General features: G+C 51.9%; 1 protein-coding gene across 1 annotated transcript in view; it reads left to right on the top strand.

Moving 5' to 3' along the window:
* Positions 1 to 5515, top strand: part of RAP2B (RAP2B, member of RAS oncogene family) — a 90010-nt gene extending 84495 nt beyond the window's left edge. The window contains exons 3-4 of the mRNA XM_071812786.1: positions 966 to 1119; positions 5275 to 5515. Coding sequence (XP_071668887.1) covers positions 966 to 1119; positions 5275 to 5293 — 173 coding nt within the window. The 3' untranslated portion in view covers positions 5294 to 5515. The remainder of the gene's footprint in view (positions 1 to 965; positions 1120 to 5274) is intronic.
* The last annotated feature ends 11465 nt before the right edge of the window (positions 5516 to 16980 follow it).

Below are 16980 nucleotides of genomic sequence, written 5' to 3'. Positions count from 1 at the left end.
GTTCCACGAGGGTTTGCTGGGCTGCACAAGGGTTTGCTGGGTTCCACAAGGGTTTGCTGGGCTCCACAAGGGTTTGCTGGGCTGCACAAGGGTTTGCTGGGTTCCACAAGGGTTTGCTGGGCTCCACAAGGGTTTGCTGGGCTCCACAGCCCACAGGTTTCACAGGAAAAGCGGCGTTGGCGGGAGGGTCTGGCGGGCACATCCACTGCTCGGGGTTCCTGTGGTGATTACTATTCAGTTTGAATCCAGGCAAGACCACAGTTACATGACACACATGTCCATATCATGTCCATATTTACAGAAGTATAAAAGTAACATCTGGCATCTGAAACCCAAAAACCCCAAGATTTTTATTTTTGAAGTCGCATGTATGTCACAGATGTGTATGGAATAAATCAGTAGCAAGGTTGAATAAGCAGCTGTACTTGGTTCTTGCTTGATACACCTCAGAAGTAAGGGTTTGTTTCCCTCTCTTGCTTTACTGGTATTTGGCCTTTTGGTTTCTGCCTCGGGTTTTGTTCATAACCGTTTGTGTTTCCACGTCCTGGCCGCGGCCCGGGGGGTGAGCCCACACAATGCGTCCTCTGTCTCAAACACTTGAGTCATTTCAATGCACTGCACCCCACGTTAATTAAAAGGTGAGCTCATATTTTTCGGAGCAAGCTAAAGCATTAGAAGAATGTGATGTGATATCGGTTTTTGTTAATGAACTCTTGGGTCCTTCATTCTCTCTCAGACTAATTTTAGAGCATTTTCAGTAATAAGAGTCTGGAGTGTGCTCAGACATGTTCTTACGTACTGCTCCATCAGAAATGTTTGTAACGTTCCTGACCTATCTGCAGAGCAGTTGCTGCAGCTCGGAGGGCGGTAAACAGGTGTACTGGTTAGATGAAACGCTCTTCCTTAGTTATTATAATACCTGTATTTTGTGCTGTAATGTTTATTACTCTCATTATTTTGATCAGACCAGCTCTGGGAAGGCTCCAGCACGGAGAAGGTGACGAGCTGGGGCCGTGCTGTGTGGAGCAATCCTCCCAGCCCAGACGTGGCCTGCCCTGTGCCCCCTGAGAACGGTCCAAGGACGTTTGTCCCCAGTCAAACACCTGTCCTGTCTCTCCTGTAAGTATCAGACGCAGTGTTCTGATCAGTCGGTTACGTGGTTGACAAAGCAGAATAGGCTGGTCAGAAGACCCGTCACCTAAACAAGATCTCTGGGCTCCTGTTCCGCTTTGGAAAGGCACTGTGGTGGTTTCTATCGACAGCGGTAGAAATTGCACTGCATGTATTTCTGGCAGAGGTTTTGTATAAAAACCCACCCCCTCAGGTTTCACTGGCCATTATTGACTGTTTTCACCTTAATTCTACATTAACAACAGAGTTTTGGATGATCCTCATAGTGTCTATAACCCTTATATTCGTGTTTTCTCATACTAGCCTGTCGAGGGTTAAGGTTGCGGGGTGACAATCAAACCCTGGCAGATGTGTTGTCAACCTCCTCTCCCCACCACTTCCCCCTTTTGCCCCTCCCTCTCCCCCCTTCCCACTCAGCACAGGCGATCGGGAGGGGAAGAAGGACAGAGAGAAGAGAGTTGGAAAAGTTAAAGATGTTTTACTAATGCTACTGATAAGAATAGAGAAAATAATACAAAATATACAAAACCAATCTTGTAAGTCTGAGCAACTGCAGAGCCAGCACCCAAAGTCCTGGATTGGACTCTGTAGCCAACCGGAGCTGGATTCAGTCTGTCACTGGCCTCAGTTCGCAGGGACGACCAGCAAGGTCCTCTCCTGATGTCGGCCATGCAGAAAAAAGGGAAAAAAGGGCCGAGATCCTCGTGATCTCCCACTTTTATATGAAGTATTCACGTGAATGGAATGTTATACACCATTTGTCAGTCTCTCGGTCATCAGTTTCTCGTTGCCCCTCTCGCGAGATGTCCATCTGTGCTTATCAATAAGTTTGCATTCCCTTGCTGGGTTTAACCAAAACATGTGTTGGGTTCTCCAGGAAAATGCAGCTGACATGAAGGCTTTAGCTGACAGGCAAATTCACTAAAAGAGAAACTTGTTTTTAACAAAACCAGGACATAGCCTTATTTCTGAAATTTTAAAATTCTCTGATTTATTTGAAAATGGTTTCTATTTAAATACATACATTTACTGCATTTATTTTAATAGTGGGTTTTTTTCCTCTTTGGGAATAAGCTTTAATTTTCACGGAATTATATCAGTGTGTCATAACTCTATCATCACAACATATCTCTAACCATGGATTTTAATAAATGCAATTAGAAAATGACTGGTTGAGGATAAATGACAAGCTATGATGTAGCGGGAGCTATGAAAGCAGCGAGCTCTAGAAAGAGGGACCATGGGCCGGTCACACCCCCAGCATGCTGCGAGTCTCTGAGCCCTGCTAATTGTTCCAAGAGTCATTAAGGGAAAACTTTCCCAAGCCGAGGTCTGCAGGAATGAGGATGTCGGTGAAGTCCTGGCTGTGCTTCCTGGGCAGCGGTTGTGTTGGTTTGTGTTGGTTTGTGTTGGTTTGTGCTGGTTTGTGCTGGTTTGTGTTGGTTTGTGTTGGTTTGTGTTGGTTTGTGCTGGTTTGTGCTGGTTTGTGCTGGTTTGTGCAGGTTTGTGCAGGTTTGTGCAGGTTTGTGCTGGTTTGTGCTGGTTTGTGCAGGTTTGTGCAGGTTTGTGCAGGTTTGTGCTGGTTTGTGCTGGTTTGTGCTGGTTTGTGCTGGTTTGTGTTGGTTTCTGCTGGTTTGTGCTGGTTTGTGCTGGTTTGTGCTGGTTTGTGCTGGTTTGTGTTGGTTTCTGCTGGTTTGCGCTGGTTTGCGCTGGTTTGCGCTGGTTTGCGCTGGTTTCCCCGCTGAGCTGTGCAGCAGCGGTGCGGGTGACCGGGCTGAGCTGCGGCGGCACCGTGTGGGGTTGGTGCCGACAGGACACGCTGTGCCGAACACGGCTGTGGGCGCCCTGTGCAGGCTCCCCCCGGCAGCCTCCGCGGGGCTACTGGATACCTACAGTGGCTTTCAGACAGTAGTGCCATGTGAACGAACCACAGTGCTGCTTGGGAAGCATTTCAAGCCTCGCAGCTCTCCCATGGGCCATGTCATGCAGTTCTAAAACCCAACATATGTTTCTGTGTTCATCTTTATATAAACTCTTCCTTTTATTGGGAACTTTTCCTGAGAGCGTCTGGCGTCTCCTCTCTGCTCCTTTTCTCCGTTCCCTTTGTGGTCCTTTAGCTCTCACCCAGCGGGGACAGGAGCGGCCCCAGCCGGGCCCCTCCGCACGTGCTGGGAGCAGCAGCTGTTGGGGGCAGCAGGGCAGCCAGCACCAGCCCTTGGGTGGGAGGGTGCCGGGGGGTGTCTGCCGGCTGGGCTGGGGGAGCAGGGCTGCCCAGCCAGCTGTGCCTGCAGCTCCGGGTGGTGAGGGAGGAGACAGGAGGGGTGGCCAAGCCTAAAGGATAACCCTTGCCCTGGTGATAAAGCATGTCAGGGGAGCTGGAAGAGGGTAAACTCCCAACGGATGTGCCAGAGACCTCAAAACTACCAGTAAATCTGGGATTGCTGGCAAAGTCTTGCAGGGAGACTGCTGGAGCGGTGCCTTGAGCTGGGGCTGGATAAGGACAAAGGTATGATGGGTTTGTAAGGGGGTAAAACTTCTAATGGTTGGACTGAAGGAAGGAGTGTGTGTTGCCCTTAGTCTACAGTACAAATTTGAGGTATTACCCGCTAGAAAACAGCAAACCTAATTATATAAACTTTATCTGATGCTGACAGGAATGGAGATCTCTGCAAGAGTTTCAATGGGCCTGAACCATTAAGTCTTCAGAGGAGGAACGTGCAGTGGATTGTCAGGGACTATTGCTGTTCTCCCAGTGTTGTGTTTCCACCGCTCGCTGACTGGTGACTTTGATACTTTATATTTCTGCTGAAGGAAGTGTCTCCTTTGACTTCTCATTAGTTTAGATTAGCCAAGTGCTGGAAGATGGACTAAGCAGAAAGTACCGCAAGAAAACGTTTTTGCTGTGTAATCGAGGCAGGAAACTCCCATCTCAATGATTCCTGCATGTTTAACGAAGTGAACCCTCTGTAGGGGTTATGAAGGTGTGAGCAGAGGGTGATTAGTGGGGACTCAGTGCAGGGGAAATAAAAAATAGCTGTTTGCCACAAGTTCTTCATCATCCTCCAGCCAAACAAATGGCAATTGCTGTAGTGCCGCTTTGTGGTGAAACTGGGAAACAGATACACGTAAAAACTCTTTACACAGACACAGTTACTGAAATGAGGAGCTGAGATTGCGGGCCGTGGTTCACAACCTGTTGCCCTCAGCGGTGGGAAGGGCCCGCGTGCGAGCCGGGGCAGAATGGGCTGCAGGCCCCCTGGCCAGGGAGGGGGGTGTGAACTGCTCTGCTGAGCTTTCGGGGCTTCTGAGCTAGAGCATTTGATTGGCTTCATCCTAATCTAAACCTGACTTTGATCCACAGATCTTTTACACGGTACCAGATATTTTTTAGGCTGTACCATGTTCTCAATTGTAAATTGGCTGAAACCGTTGAAATCCCGAAGCAGGCACTTGCATCCGGAGCAGGGCTCTGGGAGCCGAGCTGGTCAGTGCAGCAGGTCCTGCTCCAGACCTGCGCTCTGGGGACGCGCTGTGGAAGATGTGGCAGCGCTCGGCTGCGGCTCTTCTTGGTGGCACAGCTGTCAGGAGCAGTCACGGCACGGCATTTGCTCTGGGTCCCAAATTCGGAAGCAAAAGCTTTTCAGGTTATTATATTCATTTGAAACAGAAAAGATGGGCCAGGCTTTATTCTCCATGCCCGTTGTACCACCTTCTCCTTTCCAGCTTTTACACCAGAAAGTGTGTCTTCTGCATGTCCCAAGAGGATGAACTCCCCCCATTCCCTGTGGGTGTCGGTGCCGCCGGCTGCTCAGCCCACATGTCCAGGTGCTGCAGCAGAGCGGACCTGGCTGGGCCACCGAGACATTGCAGGTGGCTTCTAAAACAGTAAAGGAGGAATTGCCTGTTCTCGTGGCATTCCTCTGCCTTCAGTGGTTTGATTTCCACTCAAGTCAAGTCTGTCTTTCAGAGTAGATACCACATGTGGTGTTCTTTGTTTTATTACATTCTCTTCTTCCAAAGCATTCAAATGCTGTTTGGGGTAGATTAATGGCGTTAGTGAGAGAAGTTCAGTGCATTGCCCTCTCCTCATGTCTCTTTCTTGAAGGGTTTCTCTTACCTGTTGATCCTTCTTCTGCCTTACAGCTCATCAAAACCTGACTAACCCTTTGCCAGTGTCCAAAGATCATCAGAGGAGCTGACAAGGCATCATCACTTTCTTTGCTGTAATCTCCACCTGGATATGACCTGACTGCTTTCAGCTAAAATTCTGCAAGGGGTGAGGAGGTAACAGATGCAAGAAATGCCACAGAGTTCAGAAGCTTTAGAGAAGTAATTAGTGCTGGAGATTGCAAATAGTATATTAAAATCGTTGAATGTGCTCATAGCTGGGCTGTGCTCCGTACTGTGCCCGGGGCAGCAGGTGGAGTTCAGTGTTTCTGTCCTGAGTGGGCAGAGAGCAGGAACCTGTGCCCCGAACCCGCTCCCTTGGCAGTGCTGACCCCGCTGTGCCCGGGGCGTCTGGGGGGAGGAAATGGGGATGACAGAGCAAAGCCAACTGTATTCAGCACCTGGTTATTGTTCAAGGTGAAGTGAGTCACCCCACGTCACACTGGGTATTCTGTCTCGCCTCCAGTTGTTGTGGAGCGTGACCGTGGTACGGCAGGAGGATGGACAGGGAGGAAGCCTGGGTTTGACTGGCATCCGAAATACAGGTGCACCTGCAAACACAGCTCCACACCAAAGCTTCATAGAAAATGTTGTCCTGGGCTAGCAGAGGCACTCACCTGCCCCTGCACTCACCTGCCCCTGCACTCACCTGCCCCTGCACTCACCTGCCCCTGCTCTCACCTGCCCCTGCACTCACCTGTCCCTGCACTCACCTGCCCCTGCACTCACCTGCCCCTGCACTCACCTGTCCCTGCACTCACCTGCCCCTGCTCTCACCTGCCCCTGCACTCACCTGCCCCTGCCATCACCTGCCCCTGCACTCACCTGCCCCTGCACTCACCTGCCCCTGCACTCACCTGCCCCTGCTCTCACCTGCACCTGCACTCACCTGCCCCTGCACTCCCCTGCCTCAGCACTCACCTGCCCCTGCACTCACCTGCCCCTGCACTCACCTGCTCCTGCTCTCACCTGCCCCGGCACTCACCTGCCTCAGCACTCACCTGCCCCTGCTCTCACCTGCTCCTGCTCTCACCTGCCCCTGCACTCACCTGCCCCTGCACTCACCTGCCCCTGCACTCACCTGCCCCTGCACTCACCTGCCCCTGCTCTCACCTGCCCCTGCACTCACCTGCCTCAGCACTCACCTGCCCCTGCACTCACCTGCTCCTGCTCTCACCTGCCCCGGCACTCACCTGCCTCAGCACTCACCTGCCCCTGCACTCACCTGCCCCTGCACTCACCTGCCTCAGCACTCACCTGCCCCTGCACTCACCTGCCCCTGCACTCACCTGCCCCTGCTCTCACCTGCCCCTGCACTCACCTGCCTCAGCACTCACCTGCCCCTGCTCTCACCTGCCCCTGCTCTCACCTGCCCCTGCACTCACCTGCCCCTGCTCTCACCTGCCCCTGCACTCACCTGCCCCTGCACTCACCTGTCCCTGCACTCACCTGCCCCTGCACTCACCTGCCCCTGCACTCACCTGTCCCTGCACTCACCTGCCCCTGCTCTCACCTGCCCCTGCACTCACCTGCCCCTGCACTCACCTGCCCCTGCACTCACCTGCTCCTGCTCTCACCTGCCCCGGCACTCACCTGCCTCAGCACTCACCTGCCCCTGCTCTCACCTGCTCCTGCTCTCACCTGCCCCTGCACTCACCTGCCCCTGCACTCACCTGCCCCTGCACTCACCTGCTCCTGCTCTCACCTGCCCCTGCACTCACCTGCCCCTGCACTCACCTGCCCCTGCTCTCACCTGCCCCTGCACTCACCTGCCTCAGCACTCACCTGCCCCTGCACTCACCTGCTCCTGCTCTCACCTGCCCCGGCACTCACCTGCCTCAGCACTCACCTGCCCCTGCACTCACCTGCCCCTGCACTCACCTGCCTCAGCACTCACCTGCCCCTGCACTCACCTGCCCCTGCACTCACCTGCCCCTGCTCTCACCTGCCCCTGCACTCACCTGCCTCAGCACTCACCTGCCTCAGCACTCACCTGCCCCTGCACTCACCTGCCCCTGCACTCACCTGCCCCTGCTCTCACCTGCCCCTGCACTCACCTGCCTCAGCACTCACCTGCCCCTGCACTCACCTGCCCCTGCACTCACCTGCCCCTGCCATCACCTGCCCCTGCACTCACCTGCCCCTGCACTCACCTGCCCCTGCCATCACCTGCCCCTGCACTCACCTGCCCCTGCACTCACCTGCCCCTGCTCTCACCTGCCCCTGCACTCACCTGCCCCTGCACTCACCTGCCCCTGCACTCACCTGCCCCTGCACTCCCCTGCCTCAGCACTCACCTGCCTCAGCACTCACCTGCCCCTGCACTCACCTGCTCCTGCTCTCACCTGCCCCTGCACTCACCTGCCCCTGCACTCACCTGCCCCTGCACTCACCTGCCTCAGCACTCACCTGCCCCTGCACTCACCTGCTCCTGCTCTCACCTGCCCCGGCACTCACCTGCCTCAGCACTCACCTGCCCCTGCACTCACCTGCCCCTGCTCTCACCTGCCTCAGCACTCACCTGCCCCTGCACTCACCTGCCCCTGCACTCACCTGCCCCTGCACTCACCTGCCTCAGCACTCACCTGCCCCTGCACTCACCTGCCCCTGCTCTCACCTGCCCCTGCACTCACCTGCCCCTGCACTCACCTGCCTCGGCACTCACCTGCCCCTGCACTCACCTGCCCCTGCTCTCACCTGCCCCGGCACTCACCTGCCTCAGCACTCACCTGCCCCTGCACTCACCTGCCCCTGCTCTCACCTGCCTCGGCACTCACCTGCCCCTGCACTCACCTGCCCCTGCTCTCACCTGCCCCTGCTCTCACCTGCCCCTGCACTCACCTGCCTCAGCACTCACCTGCCTCAGCACTCACCTGCCCCTGCCCTCACCTGCCTCAGCACTCACTGTGCCCGACGCTGAAATAGAACCTAAAATCCCACACCCAAAACCAGCAGGGAAATGAATGAAACCTTCTGGTGGTGCTCACCCGCAGCCCGCTCCACACGTGGGCTGTACGGGAGCGCTGGCGGCGGCTCCACGGCTGCTGCAATCACAGGATGAAATCAATCCGGAGCTACAGCTGCAGAAATGCCAGAAATTCCTGCTCGGGTTGCCTGCAATGCAAAGCAGGGTGTGAGCAGGGGAGAACCAGCTGAATGCTCATCTCTCCGCTTCTTCCCAAAACCAGTGCTTGCTTTTCCTTAAAGAAAATCTGGTTTACCCTGCATTTATCAGAAAAGAGCAGATAATTGGATGATACAAACAGTTGTAGCTCCATGGTCGCCAACAAACATTGATTTCTAGGGTAATTTCAGTGCGAAGAACTGCTGCTTGGTGATGGGCAGTGGGGTGTGTGGATAGTCGAGTATGCAGTAAGATACATCATTACCTAGTGATTAAAATACAGTGTTAGTCACTGAATCCAGTCTGCTGGCTCTCACACTTAGTGACTTTCTGAATGTGTGTTCCCTACCTGCAATTACAACTTCCCTGTTTTCCAAAGGTGCCGTTGTTTGCGCCTTTCCAGAATCCTGGCAAAATGTGCTTGGTAGTAAAGGTCAGGGACTTGTCCCGGCGCTTTCGGAGTTCCAGATGTTTCACTTATTTTCAGGTCCGACACGCACACTGCAGTTTAACCAAGGAAAAACAGGGTTTTTTTTAATCTGTCATCTTTTTCTCACTATCTGTTGGTGGAGAATTTATGAGACACAGCTGCAGCCCTCGGCCCCAGCGACGAGATTATATATAGTGCAGTGCTAACCCCACAGCCTGGCTGCCAGCGCCGTGCAGTTGTTGCAGACGTGCGCTTTTCGGAGGAGCCTATAGCACAAACCCCTCTTGGATTTCTAGCACATCGCTGGGCCTGTAAATATTTCTGAGGTTAAAAATAAGATGAACAGCTCTGTCTAGTGGCAATTTCACTAACTACATCAGGAGGCCATTATTTCTAACAGAATTCAGCCCGTATGTGTTGAATCAAGTGAGTTTAAAAATAGCCGCTTGGTTTGCTCTTCACCACGGCCAACGTGCTGGTGCTGCTAGGGAGGCCCTGGGGAGACGTGGGGCCACATTCTGCCACCAGCTTGCTGCTCGCTCTTTCAGATGTGCTGCCTTTGTTTCATTTTGACCAAAGCAGTGAGCCCCGAGCCGCGTCCGTCCGTCCGTCCATCCCGCCAGCTGGTTGTGAGGCCTGGATGTTCAAACCCGTCCCACGCTCACGCGCCTCCCGTGTGGACCAGATGGCGGCTTGGTTTGGGTTTTGTGCAAGTCCCGTGATACTTCCTGCGTATTCCTCAACAAAACCACTCAAATGGGCGAATTATTCTGGACCCTGCCAGAAACCGGGGGCAGAGGATCCCCCACCCACCCGTTAAGCTTTGGAGGGTCCCATTTCAGCCCAGTGCTGGCGAAAAACACCCAGTTCCAAACTGGACGTGAATATTACCCAGTCTGCAGAGAGATGGGAGCTGAGACCTGCAGAGGTTGTGACCGACGGGTAAATTATCTCTGCACTGTTTGTTTTATACAGTGAGTAATGCCCATATCTAATGATATTGTGTGTTCTTCACGATAGCCCTTTGAATAGCTTGCTAGCTTTCATTTAACCTCGTGATCTCGGTACCATAAAATGCATTAAATGAGGTACGAAATGGGAACAAACCCAGACAAATCAGCTGGTGGCTCTTCAGGTGACAGTTTTGGTTTCTCTGCCTCCAGGGATGTGTCTGTGAGTTCATAGCAGGCTAATGAGACTCATCCAGACTCATCCATAGATGCGCTGCTTGTCGTCTGTGCTAACCCCTGCTCTGTGTAAGAACACGGGAGTGCAGGCTGGTCCAGCCGAACCTTTGCAGAGACGTTGAGCCGCCAGAGAACTGAGATCTTGCCTGTGGCGACTTCAAATGGCGAGAAAAGCAGCAATTCTTCATTCTGCAGCGTGCTCACAGGGTGATCTCAGGTTTTCTACGGCGTGCAAAGACACCTTTCCTGCAGCGCTGGCTGAGAGTGTGCCCGTGTCCCAATTTTCACAGATTTAGACTGTGTCTCATTTTCCACATTGGTATGTTGGAATAAAAGACTTCGAGAGCCTGCAAGCTTTAGGTAAAAGATATTTTCATTAATAGATTCTTACACACAAGTTAGGAAAACAATGATCTTGTATAATAAGATGGGTCTTTGAACAAGCTGTCTCTTCCAGCGTAACTAGTTCAATGTGATAGGTGATTCTTTTTCCTCTGGCGATCCATTCCTCCACATGGATGATACTCTACTGGTATAAATGGCCATAGGCAAACAGAATTTACTCCTCAGTTGAAAGCAATTCTACTGATACAAGCACTTTCACACCATTAGGTTGCAGAAATTTTCCCTGAGCTTTATAGTGCGTGAAATATTCCAGCACAGTCGAAGCAGAGAAACCTTTGGTGTGCGTAGAGCCAAGAAGTGCAGCGGAGGGGCAGCTGCTCCCCGGTGCCTCTGCCTTGCTGTGTGCAGGCTTTACGGAGGTGTTACGGTGTCTGCTGTCCTGCTAATCACTGGGCTAATTCCAGGTAATTTAATCGGTGGGTGCTGGGGCCAGCCCGCTCCTTCATCAGCGTGCGGCTGGGGTTTGTGTGGGCTGGCACAGAGGCAGGCGGCTGCCGTTCCACCTGCTGGGAGATGAAAGGGGACAGCAGACACCTGGTTTGCTGATCACCTGGATATCCCAAGTTGTTGGGTGCAAACAGTGTTGGCTCCATGCCCTGAGGTTCAGTTACGGGAGTGTGCTGGGCCCGGCCGTCAGTTCGCCCCGTCTGTGCTGCAGCAGAGGGGACAGGGGCTGCGGGTTCCACGGTGCAGGAGCCACCTCTGAGCATTGTGCAGATACTGTTTGTATTGGGATTGGGTTCCGCGGTGCAGGAACCACCTCTGAGCATTGCGTAGATACTGTTTGTACTGGGACCGGGTTCTGTGGTGCAGGAACCACCTCTGAGCATTGCGTAGATACTGTTTGTATTGGGACTGGGTTCTGTGGTGCAGGAACCACCTCTGAGCATTGCGCAGGTACTGTTTATACTGGGACCGGGTTCTGTGGTGCAGGAACCACCTCTGAGCATTGCGCAGGTACTGTTTATACTGGGACCGGGTTCTGTGGTGCAGGAACCACCTCTGAGCATTGCGCAGGTACTCTTTGCACTGGGACCATGGCAGTTCCCAGGTGCTCAGGTGTTATCTCTGCTCTGTGAAGTTGGGGCAGCCTGACACCCACCTCCTCCGTCCTGCTTTTCCTGCTCCGTCCCACGGAGTCTGTGCTCATCAAAGGAGAGGTTCTGAGAGCCAGAACCAGTCCCCCTGCCCTCCCCCACACCCACCCCTCCAGTCTGCGTTAATTGCTTCCTAGAGACCGATCCAAAGCAGACCTGTGGGAAGGTGTTGATGGTACAGAGGTGCCTTCCTATCAAAGGGGAAAACGGGTGGGGAAGGGGAGGTTGGTGAAGCTGTTGGAATTACAATGGAGCTGTAGATTCCTGATACGTGCATATGTGCATATGCATCTGTGCATAGTGCTGCCTACATCTGAGACTGCAGCTGCCTGTGTTAATTGTGGTGAATCAAAGTAAGCAAGCAGAAATAATAAAGAGATTTCATACAGCATTGCAGGGTCAAGGTCGAGCGTGCTATTATATCCATGTCTAATGACTTCAGTTTACAAGAGGACCAAAGGTCAGAGCCCAAAAGGTGGCGGCTGAGCTCCCAAGTTGCTCGGGGTTTGCGCTGAGCTCTGCCCAGGGGCGGCCAGACACGCTGTGCTGCGGGAGCCTGCACTGAAGACGGGCGCTGCAGGGGCTGCAGAACAAGGCCACAGACCTTTTGTGTTTAAAACTCTTGAAACAAGGACTCTGCTTTTCCAGGCAGGCAAGGCTTTAGTTCCTAACCGTGGAGAGCAGGTAAGACAGAAATAAAGCTGTGACTGGCTGAAAGAGTCGTATGCAGCAGAACTTTAATGCGAAGTCTAAACTTGCACGTTTGTCTGAAACCTCCAGGAAAACGAACAGAATTTTATGAAAAGGAATGCATTCCTGCTAAATGTGTCTGCTCCCTGCAACGGCTCCGCTCATCCGCACCGCCTGCCGCCCTGCCTGCCTCTCTGCACCAGCCAGGCCCAGGGAGAAGGACAGAGATCACAGAAACCTGCACTTTCAGATTGCCCTGCCCGGAAGGAACCCGGACTTTGATTCAGTGGCTTTCTCTGGAGCGCCGCTTGATCCCGGGTCTCTGCAAGTCCTGGATCGTGTCTCCTTGTTCTCATTCTCCCCGCGTGCCGGTTTTTCTTTCCTGTATCTCCTTTCCGAAGTTCTGACTCACTTCTCCCGCCGTGTGCCGGTTGGCAGCTCCGGCGCCGTCTGCGCGCTCGAGCGCTGCGCTCCCGCCCGGCTGCTGCTCGGCTGCGTCTCCTGACCGCCCGCCAGCTCTCAGCCTCCACACGCCAGGATTTCCAGGGTCTGCTCTCCTGAGGCTTTTTGCCTGTTCTGTTTCCTCTCCATTTTCAATATTTCTGATCACTTCTCTTTGATCCTGCGTTGAACTCTCTCTAGGCACAAGGAAAAACAGAATTGTTTTTGCAACCTGACTTGGAGCAGATGGGGTTCAGAAGAGTAGTACAGAGATTTGTTCAAATAGGCTCCTGGAGGCTCTATTCAAATTGCAAGGTCTCTCAGCTGCCTCTTCAAAGAGTGAGGTCTGCAAATAACCCAAAATGCAAAGTTTTAATATGTTCCAATGATAGATAGATGCTAAACGCTTGCATTTGTTGTGGAGTTTGAGGAGGGGAAGAGACGACAGGCAGCGTTACTCTGGCGTTCGCTCCCGCTGTTCGCTCTCGGCGTTCCGGAGCCGCCGCTGTCCCGCTCGGAGCCCTCGCTGGCGGGGGAGGAAGTCTGGGAGCTTTTTCCATGCCAACCCTTTGATAAGGGTTGCAAATTTGAAACGAGTATTTAATTAAAACGTTCACATCTGTACCTCCCTGCTAATGGCTCTTTTATTCTCTTTACAAAGACATTTCTAAGCCTTCCTTTAAGTTTGCTGCTGTTCTGAAATGGTATTGTTGTTCTTGTGGTTCCAGTTTGTGTCAAATGGCTGTTTCACCTGCTTTTTTATAGATAACAAAGAAATGATGTGTCAATAACATAGAAAACAAACTTGCAGGTGTCCCTGCTCGTGGAGGGGTGGGACCAGGTGGCCCTCAGAGGTCCCTTCCAACCCAAAGTGTTCTGTGATCTGTATTTTCACACTAAATGGTCACAGTCGCTCTCTCCTGCTCTTCCTTTGTCGCTGTTTTCTCTGTGGGAAGCGGGCACACAAAGCCATGAAGACTGGCTCTAGAAACCCATCTGTGCTCGCAGAAGAGCTTGCAGGTCTGCCCGTGAACTGCTCCAGTCTGCCTGAGGAGTCGGGACCAGGCTTAGGAGCCAGACTGACCTTTGTTGCAGCCGTGGTCTTTAACCTGTAAGAGTGAGGCAGTAACTTCTCGTGTCATATTTGCCAATTATAACTAACATCATAATCACACACTGACTGTACAAATAGAGGGAACGACTCATTCTTAGGCTGGAATATTGTGTTATTCATTAATCTATTTATATGTTTGTATAAATAGGCCATATGGACATGCGTTAATGAATGTTCTTTGCTGATTTAACCCCTTGTTTCTCCATGTACTAAGCCAGTCTTGACTTGGGCAAAGTATTTGCACTATTGGAAGAAACTTATGTGCTGGACTAAAAAATAAAGCCAAAGGAGAAGCCATTAGTCCTTCCACTGAGCTGAGCTGGCTTGTATTCACATACAGCATAGATATGTTTATAATCAAGTCTTTCTGTCTATGGACTTTCTGCATAATGTTGATCATATTGATCACTAACAGTAAATGACTGATCGTGTCAGTCAGACATCACCTTTTTATGATTAGATATTGATAACTTTTTTTGTAGTAAAGTTAGCCTCATCAGACTGCCTGGGTAAGGATGTGTGTGTGTATATATATATATATATATATATATGTTTGTGTGTGTATGTTTTTGAAAACACAGATTCCATTCTATGTACACAGTTTCTTTGTAGGCAGAAAAATGCTGGTCACAGATCATTGATCTTTGGCTCAGCGCTCACACAAACGAGAAGTTTAGTGATAAACTGCACATTTCTGTGTTGCAGACTCCTGAGCACCCTCCCTGATTCAGTGTTTTTATAAATAACTGTTTTCTGTTTACTGCCCCGAGTTCCAGTTGGCAGCAGTGGGACTCGGTACAGCCTGTAAGGTTTCTTATTAAAGCCAGATGTTCATCACAGTGAAAACACTGCAGTGAATACCAAAGGCGTTCTGCCCTGAGTCTGACACGTGAATCTCAGCGCACTGTTCTCCAGTGCTTCACGTAACCTGGCTCTCATTTGTTTGCTCCCTAAATTCTTGTATTAAAGACACCCCAATGTGTGAGTAGAGGTGTCGCTTAGCCAGGCTGACATTGGGAGCGCTCTGCTAGGATCGCCGCAGCCGTGGTGCCAAGCGCTGGGCTTTGCTGAAGGGGAATCCGAAGGTGCCATAGATGTTGTCCGGGGGTTTGCAGGCAGCAGAGCCGCAGCGAGGGGGCGATCGCCCTGCGCTGTGCCCGGCGGGCGGAGGGGACACGGAGCCCCGTGTGTGCCAGCGGGTGGGCAGCAGTGCGGGAGGAGCCCGGGGCACGGGGCAGGGGTAGCGATGAGAGGAAAAGCAGCGTCTGGTGCGCAGGGTCAGCTGGGGTGTTCCACATAATACATGTGGTGCTCCTTGGATCTCTTTGAAGGAGTTGATCTCCTACAAGCCAATTTTTTGCAAGTGATTGAATTGCTGGTTGGATGCGTGCTTGTAACGGCACATCGGTCACTGTTTAAAGAGTTGTTGGCATTTTGCTCCCTCAGATATCTAGCATTAATTCTGGACCAGTATGATTGGCAAGCTCACATATATAGTATTCTGATCTGTAAATGAAAATAGCTGTTAATTAATGTCCAATAATGATTGTGACAGCTCTGTTTTATGTGGGCAGAACTTAAATGGGATCGTGTCAGCAATGGTTTAGCCTGATAAGAACGTGGGTTTGGAGTCTTTGACGGAGCCTCCTTGCGGACCTGTGTGCAGTTTGCACAGGGCACGGGGACGCTGCCCCGTCCCATCCTGCCCTGCAGAGCGTCCAGAGGGCACAGAGCCCTGCACACCCGAACAGAGGCCTCATTTATTGAAATGATGAAGTCATGTACTCATGTTCACTGACGGGGTCGCTGGCCTGTGAATACGGAATTTGGAACTGCCTGTTCTGCACTTGTTTTGCCATGTCTCGGACATTCTCACCCCGTCGCGTTTGTTCCATCTACGTCCTTTTCCCCATCAGAACAGTGAGCAGCGCCTTTAGGGGAGAAATGAACCTCTAAGGCGGGACACTGTGCTTTCTGTCTTACCTTTAGTAGGTGTGCAAATGTACAAAATCGTTCCTAGGGTTTTTAAGAATCACAGCATCTATCCCTACTTTCCATGTTATTATTTTTTAAAAGGACTCTTTTACTAATTTTACTCTTTATTAAGAGAACACTCTTTAATCGTCTTTATCACAAATGCGCATTTAAATCTGTTCCGTTCCATTCTGGGGTTTCAGGACAGTATTTTCATTTCTCCAAAGAAAACGAGAATGGACAAAACGTGAAGCGCGTGTAAGTGAAACGATGGGGTATGGTCTGGGGGGAGAAAAACACCCCAAGTCGTGAACTCTGTCTCGTAGTGGATTCCATGCTGCCTGCTTCCTTGCCTGTTAATGCACCTCTATTGTGGCATTAGAGCCGCGTCTCTTTGGCTCTGAGAAGAGCTTTTCATCCTGTAGATGTTAAATGCAGAACTCAATCCGTGCTGAGCTTTTCTGCTGCCCCGACAGGAGCGTTTCTGTGTGCCCTGCCCGCCTTCCGCTCGCCACCCGTCCTTCAGCCCCGCGCAGAGCTCCCGTGGGTCAGACGCAGCCCGGCCGTGCCGCAGCACCTCCTGCAGCACACGGCGGTCCGGGGTCCCTGCTGGCCTGTCCTCCCTGCGCAGAAATGAGCGCAGTAAGAGCAAGAGCTGTCCCTTCGGGAGGGACAGGGACAGTGCAGACCGGTCCCGTCTGAGGAGACCTCGGAGGCTGTCAGGGAGGAGCTGGTTGGGAATGTTGGGAACTGCCCATGGCGGCCGAGAAACGTAACCTGTGATCGGGGCAGTGCTCAGCCAGCTGTTCTGCTGAGAGCGGAACACGTGGATGTGGGAGGGCATACAGGGACAAGACGGAGGAAAATGAACACGCTAAAGGAGGAGGAGAACTTGCTGTAACCTTAACTTGCTCAGCAGTGTGGTTGGCAGTGTTTTGTTATCACACGAGTGAGCTTCCCAGAAAAAGATGGAGCCGAAGGCTCACAATTTATTAATAAAAACCATTTTAAAAAAAGAACTAAAATAATAAAAATCAGCTTTAATGTTTTTAATGGATTAAGGCCATACTTTTGTTGTGCTTTCTGCCAAGGGCAAACAGAGCTGGAACTGCTCTGTGTGAAGCAGAGTGCACTGAGAAACCCTGGGGTTCGATTGTATTCTTCCCCACAAACTGTTTGGTTCCAAACACAAATAGCGTAGTTAGCACCAAATATGTGTG

The sequence above is a fragment of the Patagioenas fasciata genome, chromosome 9, assembly GCF_037038585.1.
Source record: "Patagioenas fasciata isolate bPatFas1 chromosome 9, bPatFas1.hap1, whole genome shotgun sequence".
Classification (NCBI taxonomy): domain Eukaryota; kingdom Metazoa; phylum Chordata; class Aves; order Columbiformes; family Columbidae; genus Patagioenas; species Patagioenas fasciata.
This window is presented reverse-complemented; position numbering and strand designations above follow the sequence as displayed.